Source organism: Aulostomus chinensis, chromosome 9 (assembly GCF_037954235.1).
Source record: "Aulostomus chinensis isolate RoL2024-O1b breed Wild chromosome 9, RoL_Achi_v1.0, whole genome shotgun sequence".
NCBI lineage: Eukaryota > Metazoa > Chordata > Actinopteri > Syngnathiformes > Aulostomidae > Aulostomus > Aulostomus chinensis.
This window is the reverse complement of record NC_141328.1, coordinates 24629341-24648990: the sequence shown is the minus strand read 5'-3', so window position 1 is coordinate 24648990 and position 19650 is coordinate 24629341. Positions and strand designations below refer to the sequence as shown.

General features: G+C 41.7%; 1 protein-coding gene across 3 annotated transcripts in view; it reads left to right on the top strand.

Annotated features, from left to right (window-relative positions):
- The first annotated feature begins 10670 nt into the window (after nt 1-10670).
- LOC147256465 (TOX high mobility group box family member 2-like) overlaps nt 10671-19650 on the top strand; it is an 84863-nt gene continuing 75883 nt past the window's right edge. For all 3 annotated transcript variants that reach the window (XM_086214470.1, XM_086214469.1, XM_086214468.1), the window contains exon 1: nt 10671-11339. In XM_086214470.1, coding sequence (XP_086070596.1) covers nt 11235-11339 — 105 coding nt within the window. In that variant the 5' untranslated portion in view covers nt 10671-11234. The remainder of the gene's footprint in view (nt 11340-19650) is intronic.

Below are 19650 nucleotides of genomic sequence, written 5' to 3'. Positions count from 1 at the left end.
TTTGCACCACTTTCAAGATAATGTACTGACATCAGAAAAAAAAAAAGTCTTTGACTTATATATTTTTGCTATAGTTTTAGATCTACACAGCCCACTTCTACTCAAAGGACAACCAGAGACCAGAATAGCAAGAGGTCGGCTCAGGTCACATCCCCTCCCAAGGTCCGAGCATCGCGGCTAGCTGCATCAAATGAGGAGAGGGCGTCGCGCTCCTCATGTACGCCCGTAAGCTTGATGTTGATGTTCATTGGTTAAGTGGAATTAGATGCAGCGTCCTCCCTTAGTTTTATAAAGAGTTGGAAATGCAGCTACGAGGCGTCTTTCCCTCGGTTGAGATCGCTTTTATGCGCATCAGCGAGAGTCGGCCCTCAGACGGAGTGCCGCCACAACCGCATGTGTATACGGTGTTGAGGCTGTGAACATTTCCTGCTTTTGAAATCAGATCGGAAAGAAACGATGTGGTGGGCTTGCTGCTGTCCTCCCCAACCGATGGTGCCACTCTCGTCACATTATTATGACATGTAAGTGTTAGCTGTCAGGCTACACCCCGTGCTACACACCCACAGAGTTGTCGTGGTTGTTTACAAGTCCTCTCTTCTCAGACTTTGCAACCCCAGCACTTTCAAAATGATAACTGGAACTTAGATTGTGCTTCTCTTTACTGATTTTATTTGCACAACCCTTGGCAGTAATTTCAAGTTTTCTAAATCTGAATAAACAGTTTGCTAACCATTTTACCTTGTAAGAAGACAAATGCAGGAGCATACATGCTTGGAGGTTTTTTTTTTTACACGTTCTGAAAGGGAGGGATGAGGTGAGGGGAGGCTACAATCTGCATATTTGATAGGTCTTATTACACACTGGTCCTTTAACTTTCCAAATGTACAACTTATCTTGATTTAAACAGCCCACAACAATTGTTTGCATATTTATCTAAGCCGGCCAATTCCTTCCTTTTTGGGGACCAGAATGTGTGATAAGCATTGCCACTTTAATTACATCAAAGTAAATATTTCATATTGGCCAAATCAGATTTTTGTGGCTGCAACATTCTTGTAAATGGAATTTTATCTGTAGCTCGGAACCATTAGTGGCACTGAGTTGTGAGGCAGCCTAGAGGACAGTAATTAAGTCCACTCAGCCGTGACTAAACATTTTTGACATTTTTCCTAGTCCGGAATGAACTGTCAGTGTGCAGAAAGAGTAACCATCTTGTCACTTAGTGTTTGTATAAGAATAGCAGAAAGCTGGGTGCTGTGCTGCGAGGCCAGAGGTTCATATCAGACATTTCTCATTATCTGGAAAAAGGGAATCAAATGCAAAAAATATATATATATATATGAAAAAGTGGTGGTGCTTTAAACATTAATTTGTTCATCTCTACTGTGTGTGTGTTTGTGTGTGTGTGTGTGTGTGTGTGTGTGTGTGTGTGTGTGTGTGTAACAGAGACAGAGTGAGAGGAAGACAGACTGTAACCCATTTCTAATTCTAAGTTATTTCATTTCACAATGGTTCTGAGGGGAGAGTGTCCCAAAATACAGTATGTGTAAAAATTCAGGAAATGTTTCGAGCTCAGTTAATGCAACGAAAACTAGGCCACGTTTCTCTACGCCTCGGATCATGGTTTGCTGATGGATCAAAGCTGTCAGAATAGCACTGTTTCTTAAATTTATTTGGACCTTCAACAAAGGTGTGTATGTGTGTGTGTGTGTGTGTGTGTGTGTGTGTGTGTGTGTGTGTGTTTGTGTTCATGTCTAAACAACATTCATTAGCAGAAACGGGGGGGACAATTTCAACAAAGCCACTGCATATTGTCATACATTTTGCATTTGATTCTGGTGAGGTAGCAGGGTGCTAATGTGTTTCTCCTCTTGTGCGTACAGATATAATGACTTACAGTGGTATGGAAGACAAAATCCAAGGATAATAAGGTGACTTTGAACTTGCCTCTGGTGGATATTCTACTGGCATCCTTAAGAAGAAGAAAACAACCAATGCCTTAATAGCCAATACAAGCATTCCATCAACTTTGCTATGCTTGAGTAAATTGAATACCCCTGCTTTTGTTCTAGAAAATGCATCAAATTGATTGAAAGAAGCAATTACAATACAAGGGAGCAGTATTGATTTTATGAAAGTGTGCAATTACTATAATTGGAATAACCATGTCTCGATTAGATGTTTGTCGTATGCGATGTTAAAAAAATGTTTGCATTTCGCATCATTGTTTTGATTTTGAGCAAATTCCATTTCCAACCTTTTGTACTTGATTAGCCTTCTCATTTTCCTCTCTGCCCATTTTCTCCAGGGATTCAGAAGACATTCGATCAACATGGGTTCATGAAAAAAGTCAACGGGGACATTAGTGAACATTATTTTCAATGTCACGGCGATTCTCTTGCACATTACTGGGTTTAATTTGGTGCATCACAGTGGAAGTGCACAGTGGCGTGAAAGCTCTGCTATGAGCAAATAATAATGCTTGTATCCTTGAATGTGTTGGTTGCCAGGTACGATTGAAATGCATTCTCTGTTCCAGATTTACAGAGTTTCACCCAGTAAAAAAAAAAGGGGGAAAAATGAACAGTGAAGTGAAGCTTTAAATCTGGCTGCATACCATGTGACTTGACATGGAGCAAATGAATGAGCGAGAGAGAGAGAAATGGAGGGAGAGAGAGAGAGAGAGAGAGAGACAGAGCAATACCCCCATAAACCATCTCTGCTTTCAGTTCAAATAGGTCCTATCATCTCCATGACAACAGTCGTAATGGTAACATGGAAATATATTAATGTAAAACCATGGCAACGTTCTCCAATTGAATTAAGCAGCACCTGTGCACATTACAGAAGAAGATAAAAGACAAAAGGAGCCAGCTTCTGCTTGCCAAGCAGCTGTGGCTTTCAGACCTTAAAAACCCATCTACATTTCCTGAACGCATTTGTTTTCCAGTGTTTCTGTGCGGCAAATTACCGTAGCGTTGAGCGTTTTTTGAGGGGTTTTCTGCCGTATTTGTGCAAACAGATGAGAAATGGGATTATTATGTTCTTTTTTCCTGTTGACTATACGCCCAGCTCTTCTGCCAGAACCATGTAGCCGGATTAAGAGTATGTGTGTTTTATCATTAAATCACATAATGGCGGGGCAATCATTCTGATAGGTAAAAGGGCGCAGTGTTTGTGCACAAAAAGACATGTTAGGCACACAAACCTGGTACATTCTGCTCCCTTTCATTCAAAACAGCCAGTGTGAGAGAGAGTGAAAGTGGTTTTGGTCTGCCTTCTTTTCTTTGAGCTGAGCTGAAAAGAGAAAACATTATCTACATCACCATGCCATCAAATCTGATGGATTTTATCCCATCCCTCCCCCCTCCTCCTTTCTTCTCTCTCCCCCTAGCCTCTGTGTTCGCTGGTAATGGCAATGTTGCATTCTCTCACCCTGGAAAATGTGAGTCTGTATGTGTGTTTGTTTGTGTCTGTAGTAGAAGAGGAAAGACGGGTGAGGCTGGCGAGAACACAGCGCCTGAGTGAAATTACTCTTAAAAGGATATTGTTGTTTCCAAAGAGTGTTGAACAGCATGTTCGACAGGCATATTTTATTCATGCGGGCAGTCATGTCCGCCACAGAGACCCATGCAGGGTGCAGCTACTTCAACTCTGTCTGAGAGAATTGTGGTGTTGAAAAGTAGCACTGATAAAACGATAATCTCCGATCACTCGTGGGATCCGATGCAAAACTGTTTTTCCCCGTCCTTCTTTTCATTGTGCAGCAAAGCCACTCTCTCAAAAGAGAGAGGTCCAGTTCACTGTGTCTATCCTGCTACAGTGTACTACCACTATACTGTATTATAAGGTCTCCCTATAGGCTCGGTCTCTGCAATATGTCAAGACTCTATAAACATCCCTTTCAAACTGTTTATGACCAGGTGGAATGAGAGAAAGAGGGATTGAGGCGATTTAAATCAACACAGGGAAAATATAATGTCGACCTGCTCTCCGTCAAAGCTGTCGTATATAGTGCTGCTATAGGAAGAGTGCACGACTAAACCTGGGCTGTTTGAGTCCCTGTGCAGTGACACTGATGCTTAATTGCAATAATTTGAAGTGTAACGAGCATAAAAACGAGATGTTAGATTGATACCTGCTGGACTAAAGGCTCACTCACTTTTCTCGCATAGTAAGAGTAAATTTAAACTGTGGCCTTGGAGTTGTGTGTTTTTTCTTGTACTAACAGAGTCAAAAGGAGCCTCGCAATATTTCCGATTGAAGTTATACTCATAATTACCACCCACCTACAGTAGAAATCAGCGTGTATGAAGGCTCAAACATTTCGATTCAAAGAACAAATCCAGTAAAACTACGCTCCCCCCCCCCCCTCCAGATTATTTTTTTGAAGGGCCACTACATTTGGAAATGCACAGAAATATCGTTTTCATCTGCTGTTATGAGATAAAAAAATAGTGAAAATGAGTTTAAAATAACGCTTTCATGCACAATACGGATCAAAACTGACCGCACGGGCCGTGTAATACGCCACCGGTGGTCAATGCGATATCACTGGAACGACTTTGCCACAAGTGTCCTCTGGGACTGGAGGGTGAACTGAAAAGACTGAAAGGTCAAGGTCACGGTGACACGCTGCTGTCCTTCTTTCTTTCTAGTTTCAGGCTTTGTATTTCTAAATCAATGCTGTACTCATAAGTCAAACCAAACTCCCAGCACAACACCTGGACAGGCGGGACCAGTGCACAGCAGCTACGAGATATTGTTGTAGTAAAATAACAAGGTATTACATGTATGTTACATGTAATATTGAATTGTGAAATGAATTGATTTTAAATGTTAAAGCAAAGACACAGAGTCACGTGTGGATCAATATATGTGGTACAGTAGGAGGATAGTGAAAGGAGATATATTTTTATTCCAAAAACAGGACATTTCTGATGAAAACAAGTGAATTGAGAAATAGCTTTGCCTCTTCATGAATTTTTGACTCATGTTGTGCATCTTTGAAGAGTTCAGTCTGTTTCCATGATTTGTTTCTTGTGATACCACATGTAAACATCTTTATTGTCTTCATTTCTTTGCACTGTCCTTACCTTCTGAATGAGAAGCTAGCATGTTCTTGTTTGTATGTTTACCTTCATCTCTTCATTTCTTTTCCATGTCATTTCTCTTTTAAACCCAGTATTTTACGAACAAATAAAAGTCCATATTTAATTGTGTCTAATAAATTTATCTGGGTTATTTTTTTTGGTTTGTTTTTTTATTTTTATTTTTTTATTTTGCAGCCTACTGGAGCTGGATGGAGGCCAGTACAGGCATCATCCTTCAGCCCAGATAAAGATCAAGTATGCCTCATTTAATCAGTGGACGCAACACGAGAAGCAAAAGCATTGTTTCTCCTCCGTGCATGATGGAGATTATGGAGGATATGCATGTGTTGAATTTAACAGTGAGAGAAAATGGAGGATATTTACTGAAAATCATGCTGGTTTGATAAAGATACCTGTTTTTTTCCAGTTTGTGTCAAGACTGCAAAGGTTAATAGCTCCTGAAAGAGGATGATACAAAAATAAAATCCCAAAAATGTCAAATAACTGGAAACAAAAAATGTTTCAGTGGTTCTTATTGATGTCGGTTCAAAAACATGCCTGAATATGAATATCTTCCTCTTTTTTTTCCTTCCATTTGGTAGAAAAAGAATCCTAATTGCGCTGAAAGGGACCATGATTGGATTCTTGAATGTATTTATATAGAACTAACTCACAGTTCTTCCGCTTGAATGAAAAACAATTTCCACTGGCAAATGATGTGCCTCGCTGAGTAGAAATAAGAAGTCCTGCTTTCTTCCATGTGCACTAAACATGCACTCTGATATGCATGATATAAAATTGTGTCCAAAATATTAAAAAAAAAACCAAAACAAAACAAAAAAACAGTTCCTGAGCAAATGTCACAGACATGTTTTGATCAGTGAAGCCAAACGCTGGCAGTCTACCCAACACACTCTTCGCTGTGGTATTTACACAATGTTGGAAATAGGAAACTTTAGCTCACATGACATTAGCAACGTTAGCAAATGTCCTTCTTACTAGTACAAACACACCCAGATAACCTGCTGCTGTCTGCAATACATTCCTCCCCAAATGAGAGCTGAAAAGCTACCGGCAATTAGAAGACACTCTTGAATTTCCTCGAAATGAAGTGCTAAATGAAACATGAGCCTTTCTTGTCTTCTTCCAGCCCACCGTGCTCAGTGGAAAGGTATACACGTCTCTGATGAAATCAAGACTCTACATATGTGAGGCCTGTGGTGATTTTCCGTAATTACGCCTCATGGTGATTTGCAAGGTAGATGACACAATGAGGGCATAATGTCACTCAAATAATATCGAAGCGTTTTTTTCTTCACTGGTAGCTGTGATACTGTACAGGACTGTCAGGTTTCTCCACGTGTGGAATAGAAAGAAAAACACACGTGTTCATCGTCATTGAGGAGCTTTGAGGCTTCAGGACCTTTGGTAGAATATGAGAGCCGACCTCTGAGGAATCTAGGTTGCAACCTCTGGTCTGCTGAGCTGAGTTGAGGACTTTATAGGAGCATCATTTTCTGTCTGAATCAGAAAGCGCCGACTTGTGCTTCATTACAGCTCATTTTGAAAAAAAATGAATGATCCTAGAAACATGATCTTAACTGATGTTTGTCCTCTTGGACCAGATTGTTGACACAGTCGGGACATCCGGCTGGTTCCCATGCCCTGCTGACACAAGCAAGCGTGACCTGCCAGAGAGGTCAAAGGTCATCCAGCCAGAGTCACAGATTACAACCAAGTTTCCCTCAGGTGATTCTGATATTCTACTGCCTTTCCATGTACTCTTTTGCTCACATCCCCACCAAAATATTTGAACTTTCTGCATAAACTTCAAATTATATTTCACATTCTTTGCGGTCGTGAGGTTCGCTGACATTTTATAATCTCAATAAACGAACCACCTTTGGCATTTATCTTTTGCCCCTGAGACAAATTTAGTTGTGAATGCCCTGCAGGTTCTCTCAATCCTGCAGTTATTTACTGCAACACATAGTGTGTGTGTGTGTGTGTGTGTGTGTGTGTGTGTGTGTGTGTGTGTGCTTGTACTTGCTACATATTGAGGACTAGAATATGTATTTAACCAACAAACTGAGGACATTTTGGAAAGTGAGGACATTTTATCCGGTCCTGGCATTTTCAAAGGGCTGTTTGAAGGTCAAGACTTGGTTTTAGGGTCGAGGTTAGAATCAGGTTCTGGTTAGGTTTAGGGTCAAGGTTGGGGTCAGGCAGTCGGTTGAGATGGTTAGGTTTTGGGTGAGGGGCTAGGGAATGTATTATGTCAATGAAAGTCCTCACAAAGATGTAAGCACAAGGGTGTGTGTGTGTGTGTGTGTGTGTGAGAGAGAGAGAGAGAGAGAGAGAGACTTGTAATGAGCCAGTCTCACTGAGATGCACCATTGTGGTGGTTTTGCTTAGTTGTAGTTACATCAAACAAAGGAATCAAATCAAGTACTTTTGTCATGTATATGCTAATAACTTGAGTGAGAGACAAACTCATATCTAATGTAACACCGAGTCTCTGTATGAGTGATGGGCAGGTGATTTTCGGATTTGAGGTAATGGAATCATTTGCTTTTACCTGGCCGGTTTTACCACTGGAATATGGTTTGCATAAGAAAATCCAACCATAACATGAATGTTAGCACGGATGCGACACGTGTAAATGAAGCCCAAACACGTGTCGGTCAGAATTCAATTTAAAATGTGGCAAAATAGGGAGTAAGGACATGTTAAGAAACGTATTCATGACATTTTTAAATTTTCATCTCCCTAAAAAAGCAAAAAAGGGTTTTGATCCTTTTAGGATAATTATGTCTTCCCTTTTCAAAATGTCCAAAGGGCAAAAATCACGTCTTCGTGCGTGCGTGCGCGTGCGTGCGCGTGCGTGTTTGTAAATATCAAAACAACACTAACATATGTAACTGCAGAATGCCAGGAAAAGTATAATTTATTCCAAATAAAGAGTATAGCTGTTTATAGTTCATCGTTTCCAACACCTGGCTGCCAGAGACAAGAAAGCTGAGAGTGTCGTTGCGAGCCAAATAGGTTTGGCTCAACTTCATCACACATTCATCTTCAAAGGAAATGAAATGGTTAAGAATAAACACTTTTACTCGCCGCAGCAACAGTTTGGTTCTGCCAGACTCGTGCCTCCTTAAGCACATAGGTCTCAATATTTGAAAAGGTTTTGAAGCTACAACTCTTATTTTCCAAGTCTGTACTTGTTGAGCTGCCAGACAGTGAAATGTAAATAGAGTTAACTTACTTATCCATGAAACTATGAGAGAAGATGAAGCGGTAGAGAAAACAACAACCAAATACTCAAACCGTTACACAGTTTACTGTGTTTCCTTCTACCTCCTTCTCCCTCTGTATCGCTTTCATTGTCGCATTATTCTTTAAACATCTACTCTTGTATGAGAGCTGCGATTTAAGTGACTTATTCATGTTGTACTTTCAGATGTTATTTCAGAATTGAGCGTTATTAGTCATTTGTACCGATCTAAAGTATTTATTATTGTCTTTACCAGAGTTTTTAACATGTCATAAGTGCTTTACTCACATATACTTTCAAAGGCTTGTAACTGAATTGGTTTAACTTGATTGTAAAAGCGAATTTGTAATTATTAATGATAATCTTGCAGTGTGAATGCAAAGAAAGTTCATGGAAACATCAAGCTCTGCTGGACAGTAAATGGTTTATCTTTTCAAACTACTTGAATGATGCAATTCAAGACCACGTTACGGAAAAAGAGGACACGGCACTTCAGAAACAGGTGAAGCACAGCGAGTGCATACTCAAAGCGAGAGAACATTAATTATGTATGAAATGTACAACTCCTCTGCGCAATATTTAAAGCAATTAAACCATTTAGAAAATAAACTTCATAGTGACAGATGCTGTACTGCTTATTAGCTCTACGGAGTTTTGCAGGAAACAGACTTCAAGGGTGTAAAACTGTGAGTGACTCAACAAAGTAACTTATCACAAAAACAGCTTGATGACATCGTTCTACAGCAGCTGTGAGAGGGAGATGTTTTTTTATTTGTCCACCCAGAGTCTAAGATAGTAGAAATATCACATGCCATTTCTATTCCGAGATGATTTTCCGTTTAAATTTGCACAACCCTCAGCAGTTCTTTTGTTCGCTCGTGCTTTACTGGAATCAGTCATCATTTCTGCAGCACCAACCGAAAGCCAAATTATCTTATCTACCTTTCATCCTCCAGATTTTTTTCATCTGCATCACATTTTATTTGAGATTAAAGTAGGGCTGAGCCTTTGTGCAGCACTAATTGCCACAGAGCTTCAGTAATTAAAGGACAATAAAGCCTTAGTAGTAATTAGTTTCTCTTGTTTGGTTGCTAGCCCATCAATTGTGCTTCAATAATACTGATCATTAGCATGCGCCTGGGCAGTGAAGGATGCTGGGAAAGGAGCCCTGCACACACAGCACTCCACATTCCATTCCCATGAAGCCATGGCACCGAGCCATGAGGTTAACCCTCTATGTGCTGGTCCAGGGGGGAAAGTGGCAGGCAGGACGTGCCCACAAGCAAAGACCCGCACTGTCAAATAAAGACGCCGCCACGTAAATTTGACCTGGCGTGGCTTTACCAACAACTGAAGTTTGGGTAGAAGAGATGCCGCTGTCCTGGTGGAGTTAAAACAATTGCACCCTTTACTCACATTCACTTAATGAGAGACAGTGACAGAGTAAAGAGGATGTATTCCTACAGCACCCTAGAAACAGATCAAATCTGGAATCTTTTAACAGAACAGGAGAATATTCTGTGCAGGCGGGCTGAATGGATGGTGCTGCAAACTGTGGCATAGTAATAACGCCAGGCAGCAGAAAATGTGCTCTGTTCTGTACTTTGCCTTGACATGATTGAAAGACAATGGTCCCGTGGATAGGCCATTTCAACATCAAATGTGCATGCACATCACAGGGCAAGGGTGTGCTATCCATCACATTCAGCGAGCTGTCAGAGGCGGCTCTCGCAGCCGCGGCTTCTCTCGGCACATATTTGCAACTGTACCACGATACAAGATTAAACCCCCTCGCTCATATTCCGCTTGTGCCCACTCTCACAAGTGACCAAAACTTAAAAAGATACAAGCACTGAAATCACTGGTCTGTTTCAAGCACTTAAAGTACAATTTTTATTTCATTTTAGGGAACAGTGCACTTTTAAAAAAAAAATCTTAAAATGTGTTTGTTTGTTTGTCTTTTGCTTTATTCCTAGTGAAAACAGAGAAGTTCCAGAGGTTTGTCCAGGTGAATTTTACTGGGATGGGTTTTGAAAAAATAGAAGAAGAAGAAAAAAATCTGGTGATGTCAACCCTGTGGCACTTCAGGTAAGACATGCAAATGAGAAATTAACATGAACAAAAAAAACGTGGTGGGACTACAGAGACTCTGAGCAGCTTCCTCCCATCCGCACTGGCACAATAACCCAAATGGAAGCCTTTATGAAGCACTGATGGAAGCAGAGTGCGCTTTATAATGCACAGCCGTGTACACCACCGCCACATTTCCAGCTAATCAGAAGCGCGCAGTTGCAGAAGGGAGAACGGTTGCCAAGGCAGCCACCAATCTCCCCTCCCCCTTCTCCCTCCGTTCCTCTTTCCCGTTTATTATCGGCAGAGGTCGCATGGCAGAGGGAAGTCCAACCACTTCTGTACTGGAACCAATGCAAGAATATGCACATCCATAACAAAGCCCGTGCGGAGTCCTGAGCGCAGAGGGAGAACGCAGGCCGGACTGCTGAAAGACTTCAGGATCTAAGTTGGACCGGTTCTTGTGTTTGTTTCGGAGCAGCGGGATAGTTTTGCCAACACGTGCGTCTCAATGAAATCGCTAGTGTTTTGAGTGAGAGAGAGTGTTTCGCATCCTGGTGCGGGGCTCCGAGGAGGACTGCGCATCACCAGAGTTGGTGCCGAAGTTCCACCGCGAACGGATGTGAGGGGAGAGAAACTCACCCACTTCTTGTTTCTGTCCCTTCTGCTTTGTGTTTTCTGAGACAATAGTGAGTTCAAAACAACATCATCAACAACAACATCATCAACAACAACAACAACAACAACAAAAAAGACGCTGAAAGTGATTTCATGCCTTCAGTCTCGCACAACCTGAGATGGACGTGAGATTTTATCCTGCGCCCCCGGCAAATGTGGGTTCATGCTCCCTACCGACTGATCCAAGTTGCTTGAGCTCGCTGGACTATTACCACTCCAACAAGGTAAATCACACACCGTATGTGCTCATGTACAGAAATGCCTCACCTGTCTGTACACGTCCTATACATCCCGCAACATTTATGCAAAGCAAACGCGCTTTGGAGGCGTTTTTTTTTAAATTATTATCTCTTTCCCCCTCCTGCGCGGGTTCCACTTGCTCCTTTTCTTTTCTTTTCTTTTCTTTTCTTTTTTTTTTTTTAAATGAAGTGTCTGCAAGTAGAGTGAGTTGTTTTAATCCAGTCTTTAGCAGGACACAATTGTACTTATTACATCGAATTATTTCGCTATTGAGGGAAACTTTTTTTTCCTCCTTCCTCTAACCAACGTGGCTGCTATGTTATTTCCCCGGTGAGATGGTGCAGTTGTGTCCCACCCGATGTGGAATACCAGAGGCTGTATAGAATCCATACTGCCCGGCTCAGCTCCAGCATTATCCTCCCTCTCAATGATTTTTTTTTATAACTTACATGGCTCTCCACATGGGAGTTGGCCGATTAAATGGATGTGTGCCAGTAATTTACTGTTAATTACTTTGTAAGGAGAAACCCCAGCCAGTGTGGCTGCTGGGCCTACAACCATCACTTCTGACACCCTGCCGGGCTTTTGGATTGTGACCCGCACTGACTTTCCTTGCAAGTGCGCTGGTGGCATTTAAAACAACGCATGATTATTTTCTAGTTTGACATTTTACAAAGGAAAACACAATTATGTTTCTTAAAAAAACAAAAAAAACCACACCAGCAGTGCCTAGTAATCATGTTATAAAGGATGGAGCAACGCAAGAAGGCGTGTTAAATTGATAGAGATGACTGCAAAATGTGATGCAAAAGTAGCACAAACACTGTTGAAATACTGGTTAAAGTACTTTAACCTCTGTGATTACTGTGTTATTGCCACTTACCCTGGTTGGAATATGTTCTCCTGCTGCAGATTTCTCTGATAACTGTCAGGTTTTACATTGAGAAGCATGACACAAATGGGGATGTTTGTCTTTCACTGTGTGGGCAATGGAAAATCTCTGTAACTGAACGGAACATTCCAGTCATCAACATCATCTCCCAGTCGAGGTACTAGAAGTGATGAAAAAAATGATCTTTGCTCAGGTGGCAAAAAAAAGGGAAGGAAGGGAAAAAAAAAACACACACACCACCAGTCCTCACTTCATCACAGATGATGATTTAGAACAACTCTGACACACAAACAGGCTCCTGGAACTGTTTCATGGGCTGTCTTTTTTGTAGGTCACATGAATTAAGATCATCATGCGTGCAGATAATCTCAAGAATATGCTGATATCACACACCGCATGAACACTAGAAACAAAGATATGACATGAAGCGCTTTCACAAGGATGGATGTCAAAAGTGTTGCGCATCTCCTAATGACAAGTGTTTTTCTGAGTTATTGAAACGAAGGCGCGAAGATGCCGGGGGCCTTTTCCACCAGGGGAGATGTGACATCACGCACCATCCCTAGTAATGTAAATGAGAGCAGCACGTATCATTCGGTTTCCTGTCGATACTGTGCACCGGGTCAAGTTCTTTACCTCCATCGCTTGTCAAACTGGTGTTAAAGAGCCATCTAATTCATGATGTCAGTGCTGTGTCTATGGACCTGCCACTAATGATCCCCCACAACCCCAAACTCCACCACGTCTCTGTCTTGGAAGCAAAAAGTGACTTTTATGTTCTTGGAGCTGACTCTCTTGTTTGGGACAATGTAATGGGAAAGAGTTACAATAATTTATATAAGATGGTTGCAATTTGGCACCATTACATTTCTGTGGCTGCTGAGTCATACACACACGAGCTTAATTGGATAGCATGTGCTTGTGTTTTAGTTTTATAGTGTGTTTATTTGCAAACCGGTTTTGTGTGCTGCTCTGGATGCTGTGTGTGGCCACAAGTTCAGTTTGAGTAATTAGCAAGTGACTTCCAGGGAACACGCGCTGCTGCTGCTGCTGCTGCTGCTGCTGCTGCTGCTGCTGCTGCTGCCATGATTTCAGACTTTGTCACACTGCTCGTTTAGCTTCCTTCATTCACAACAGTTTGTTTGCATGTTAGATTTCCTGTGAGTTCTTCTTTTTGACTTATTAAATGAGCTGATAATTACCGTCACCGCCAGTGGCTGTATGAATCACTTCCGTTACTGCGTTGGTCAGTGACAAATGTGAAGTTTTACTCTGATGTGACTTCTTACATTTATCTTTCCTGCTGAAATAAGGTGGATCATTATGTGAGCCCAACTGGGGTTGGGTGGCGTTTACAGTTGAACTGATTTGGTGTGGATATCTGGAATTTGGCACCAGCGGTACCTTTTTTTTCTCTTTTACCTATTTTGTTGTTACCAGAATATAATTTGTAGAAAATAAAAACCTTTTTTGGCTAACATTCTGTCCGTAGCACCACAAAACATGAAGTTAGCATCAGCAAACAACACTTTCCAGTATATCCAAAAACAATTACAATGACCCAATTGATTACCTGCATCTTTAAGGTCATTCTTGTCTGCATCGTTGGCTGCAGGCAATTTCCCCCCTGCTCATGCTAGCTGCAGGTGTGCTGCTAGTACAGCTAGCAATGTTACTGCAGGAGACTTAGCTTTAAGGTTAGCTTTGAGGCTTTGGAAAACCACACAGCAGTTGACGTTTCAATATCTGATGTTTCACCAGATCCTTCAGCAAGTTCAAATGTATTGTCATGGAACTCCTTGCAATGCTGTATCACAAATGTTAAAGCGACTGGTTTCTTAATCAGTTTATGAAAAGCGTACCAAAAACTTTTCTTCTCGCTGTTACTGCTTCTGTGGTTGAAGGGTGTGACGTAATCACGCTCTCGCAGTGTGTTGTGGTCAAGACAAAAAGAGTTTCATTCTCTCTCTCTCCTTTTTCTCACAGTCATCATGAGGCGTTCAGGTGTAGGAATTGGGCTCTGTTTGATTTTATGGGAACTGGTACTCGGTAGAACTGACGATGCCTGTAGAAGTCCCTTTTTTGGCACATTTAGCCGGTATTGTCCCACAGAAAAAGGGAAGAAAGAGAAGCATGAAATGAGCAGCGAAGGTGCTTCAAATGCAGGTTGAGATGATTCAGAAAGATCCATAAATAACCCCAAAGATGTCCACTTCAGTACTTTCAATTCTTACTTCATTCCACTGAGTGTGCTGTGTGGAAGTACAATAATACTACTACGACAGCTTTGTGCGTTGCTAGTATGAACATGTGTCCTCTGCTACTGTATATTTCTCTTAAAGACTGCTCAAATAAGGTGCACTGGATGTGTTGTAGAAATGCATCTTTTCTTATACAACAATTGCTCCAGGGCTGTTTGTTTGTCCACTTCCTCCAGTTTGCTCTGTGAAATGGGAACACCGTGTCTGCTCCTTTATTTGAATACCTTAATCAAACAGTGCTGCTGCAGCTGGAGTGAGGTGCTGCCTACAGTATAGCAATAGTGCGGCGGGACTCGGCCCTGTGTTTATACACCCAGGCCCCACCCAGCTCATATATCCTCCCAACAACTGATATCGGCCTAGATAGGACATGACTGAAGAGCTGGCTTTGTTAGTTGGTGGTCTCCTCTGCCTGAGATAAGCTTGGGAATGATGTGCACTATTTGAATGTCTTATCTCTGCTTTGTTTTTTTTTTTATTACAGGACTGTCTTGTGTACGCGCTGCAATGGTTTGATTGCGTTGTATTAACATATTCAGCCAGTCGCCATCAACTCAAGTGAAACAAGAATAAAGAGACATATGTATTGTTAGTCAATGCACAGGGAAGAGTGTTTTACCGTAGAATTAAGCAGCTTCATTACAGCAGGATGTTGTCACCGTTAGCTAATGAGCAAATCTGTGGTATGTGACAGGGAGGCAGAAAGGGAGAGGATGAGGGAGAGTCAAATGGGTTGAAGTGATCAGTGGCCCAGTATGGGGACAGTGCCAGTGTGTGTGTGTGTGTGTGTGTGTGTGTGTGTGTGCGTGTGCGTGCGTGCGTGCTAACTCGGGGCCATTCAAGCATTTTGCTGACTACAGAATCACAATCACAATTGCTTTCATAGCCCTGTGCAGAGGAAGGCCATGCATACCACTGTAAGGTCTGGTGACACACAGCGAGCAGGGGCATCGCAAAAACAGCCACTAAATCATATCCACCCCTTCCCTGCCACACAGAGATTGTTTTTTTTATGGTAGAGATCTGACTGTTAGAAATTATTTCAATATAACAGGAATTGGCTCTGATGTTACAGAGGTTCCTAGCCTGGGTTCGTTTTGACAAATATAAAATAAACGTCAATTCCCTGCGTCTCTTTGTCTGGCCTTTAAATGTGCTGTTTGTGTTTTGAGAGTGACAGAATGTGTGTGGCAGAGGTGGCGTCGGGGGTTCCTGGTTGGTGGGTACCAGTGCATCCCCCTCAGCGTCTGTTAGCCGTAATTAAGACCAGCCGCCCCACTGTAGTGTGCTTACATTAGTCAGCCAGGGCCTTCCCATGGGGTGGTGTGATGACATTCTCCTTCATACAGCAGGAGAAGAAAGAGAAAGAAATGGTGCCAGCACCTGCTGCAGAGCATACAGGCCCCTGGGTGTTTAGTTAAATGTTGATTATGTTTGTTAATGGCAGCAAACACTTAGAGGGAACAGTGCATGACAGCGTAGTGAAACAGAGCGTCCAAGTAATGCAGCACATACGTCAAAAATAACGTTCATTAGAGGGTTTTATTTTCAATGCCTGTACTAACTGAGCATGCAGTCATTTTTGTTTTCTAGTGGCTGAAGCTTCGCTGCGCTAACAAGATGATTGGAGTTTAAACCATCAGTAGATTTTTACTGAAAAGTCAAAGTCTATGTTGTTCATCAGTGGAACAAAGGAAATCCTCCGGAAAATAAGTGGAAAAGCTATAACAGGTATTAAGCTAATGGTAGTTTATAGCTTGAAATAGTGTTTTTTTTCCACTGGATGTGTACAAAGTGAAACCAATATAGGTAAAATATGTATATGGTGTAGCTGTTTTTTTCCATGTGGTTGCCCTGCAGACACAATTAGCAGTGTCTGTGGGTGGTACAGAGTTGACCTGGTTGCTGCACTTGCGCCCCCTCTGGTCAGTTTGAGCGAAAAAAGAAGTGGCTGGTGATTCCACATGACTCAGAGGAGGGATGTGGTGCAGATCAGCAGAGGGGGTGGGGCCACAACCAGGATTTGTATTCTGAATGTTGTATCATCTTAAATTGAATGTTTTTTTTTTTTCGTCTTCTAACTGTCAGCTGATCTCAGCAAGATATTTCAACACGTGACCTTTAGCCCTGGGAACTTACGTTAGCTTTTGCTCAGTCTTTTTTTTAAGAGCTGGCACTCCTCCAAAAATGATACATACTTGGATACTTGTTCCTTAATAATAGATTTTTTTTGATACAGATTCAAATCTGTTTTTACAAAATGGAAAATTACATGGCACGATACATTACAAATCTTTGACATGTTTTATTATTTTTCTGAATGTTTACACCCAAAAGTATTTCACAACATATAGATATGAACCAATTTACTAAAATGTGGCATCTTTTGAATACTCAGTCCTTTAGAAGCAATTCAATCTGTGCCATTCAGTACAGAGTTGTTGCCCAGCCTTCCTATTTTGTGACATTAGATAAAATACATGATCCAGTGATAAATAAGTCAGCACATTAATCTCTAATAACAGTCAACTATCTCTGTAAATTTGAACAGTATGCTAGATATAGCCTATCCAGACCTGCTGCAATTTGTCTACAGTATGTACTTATACATTGGATGTATGTACTGTACTGTATGGACTGCACATATGTACTGCATGTATGTATGCATGCATGGAAGAAGCTGGAAGCTGGACAAACATTCCCAGTTGTCTCAGCTTCCTGAGGTATGTCCTGTGCAAACACTATGGGCCATGGTAAGCTCCTTGCCAGGGATTTAAGACTCTTTCCCTCCCTTGTTTTAACGAAATATCCTTTACAAATATTATCGGCCTGGTGTCAGCGGCATGTTTGCACTGCAGCCTGAAGGGACGGCACCCATATGAAAGTTCAATTAATGTTCCTGACTGGGACATGTAGATAAAACACAATGATCTGCAACCCTCGTCTTGTTAGAATTTAGAGTGAACAGGAGAAAGTTTTGCTTGTCTGCATAGATTAAACTCATTCTTTTGGGAAGTAAATTTGTCAATCATAGAGCTGTTTTTAGGTTGCCATTCACTGGCAGACTTCTAATCTGAGCGCTGGTGTCTTTCATTAACTCCCTGACATGCATTGATTTGAACTGCAAGAGGTTTCCACTTTGGGAGGACAGGGTTGATAAATCCATATGATCCTGAATTTGTTCTCTTTCCTCCCCGCACAGCTGTGACTGTCTGGCCTTGTCCCTTGTCTGTTAGGAGTATGTGTTTATTATGTGTGACATATTTAGCAGGCAGATATAATTGCTTGTGCAAGGCTGTAATCGTCTGCGTCCAATTCAGTCAGCAGAGACTGCGGGAGCCCACAGAGCTACTGAGGAAATCAAACTACGGCTCATTCTGTCTTTTTGAGAGCTAATGATGAGCTCCATGTTAGTTCGCAATTGGCAGAGATGTGTGATGGAAAGGATGCGGAAGTTGCAATATTTCTTGGTGAGAAGTTCATTTTAAGATGTGGGACCAGCCTACAACAGTGAGAAGCTGCTGTTCAAGAAGAGGTAGAGAGGTTAGAGGAGACTTGTGGGTTGAGAAAAGAGAGGGGAACCAGAGAAAGAGGCTCTCTCTTTGTGTTGACGAACTATTTAGACTCAAGCTGGCCATGAGCCATGCCGATGAGTGATGTCCCTTAGAAAAACAAACAGAGGAAAGAAAAGTTGGATTTTTGGAAATTATGACATACGGTCAACAGTGTTACGCTATCGAGGACTTGGTGTCTCTTTTAACTAGGCCTCAACAGCCTCAGAGCAGCTTGCAAGGGTTGTTAACAGACAGGAAAGGGTAACTTGAGCAGATCTTTTTATAGAATTGTTAATAACACGGTAGACAGTAGTGAAAAACCCTAGCCTAAAGCTGCACTTACTGGCACAACCCACGAGAACCAAGAAAATACATGCTTGTGTGTGTGTATGTGCGTGTTTGCGCGCGCATTCATGCTGTGTGTGTTTTTGGCACTTTTGTATATCAGCTGCTCTGTATTGGCCTGTGCATGTGTAGAAAAGTGTTTGAATGGTGTGTGTGCGTGTGCGTGTATGTGTGTGTGCGTGTGCGTGTATGTGCGTGTGCGCGCATCAACCCAGAGTATACTGTAGGTTAAAGCTGGTCAGAGAGGAAAGTCAAGGGCTGAGGAAAAAAAAGGAATCAAGAACAAGCTTAGTGTCTTTAAAAAAGACCCAAATCAAGGACCTGGACTCAGCTCGGTCCAACCGAAGTCAACCCTTGTTCTTTGAATTCAAACCAAGTCAGTGAATGAATTGAGGTTTCAGCTGCATGCTGGGAAAGAGCAGGTTGGTTATTGTACACCTCATGATCAGTCCACGGCGATCACCATTTACTCTACTGGGCTTTGCATTCATTCAGAAAAGTACAATATTCCGATTAACCTGTTTACATAGCCGAGGAAGTTAATATTCAACTCATAATCCTGTGTGCATGCAGCCACGCAAAATCAGATTAGCTGCTTGTCAGAAAAAGCAAAGGCAGAACTAAAGTTCGGTTAAAGTGTGACGCACGATGAGACTTTCCGACATATTTTCTAATGTTCATTTATGAGAGAGAATTAAGTGATGTAAGTTGTTATTCTAAGGGTTAACTTACTTCATCATGATACATTTGTGTAACTGCAGGAGAAATACTCCCAAATGAGAAGGAGTGACGTATTTAAACGCTCCGCTGTGGTGCCACTTGACAACGGAAATGAAAACCAAGTGCAAGGTCCTAGCGTGGCCGCAAAAAACGACTGTTGAAAATGACGACAGGATGAATACGTTTAGAGCACCAGCTGCTGTAATAATGATGACAGTTAGCTCAGTATTGGACTGCCGTACCAGTATTTTGTTTCACCTCTAGTAATTTGTCCTGCACAGGTGGTGCAGCTCAATTAGATATTTTTCAAGCAATTTAAATTGTTTTAACACTGCTTTTACCGAATCTTAAGTTATCCATCTCTGAGTGCAATAGGATGGAGTCGTGGGGGTGCTTCTCTTTTCTGGATAATCCACCACTACCACTCAGTAATAACACCACCATTTAATCTTAATTTGGGATGTTTTGGTTATTTTTTGTAATTTCCAGCACCTGTTGACTCAGTTTAACTGCAACAGGTACA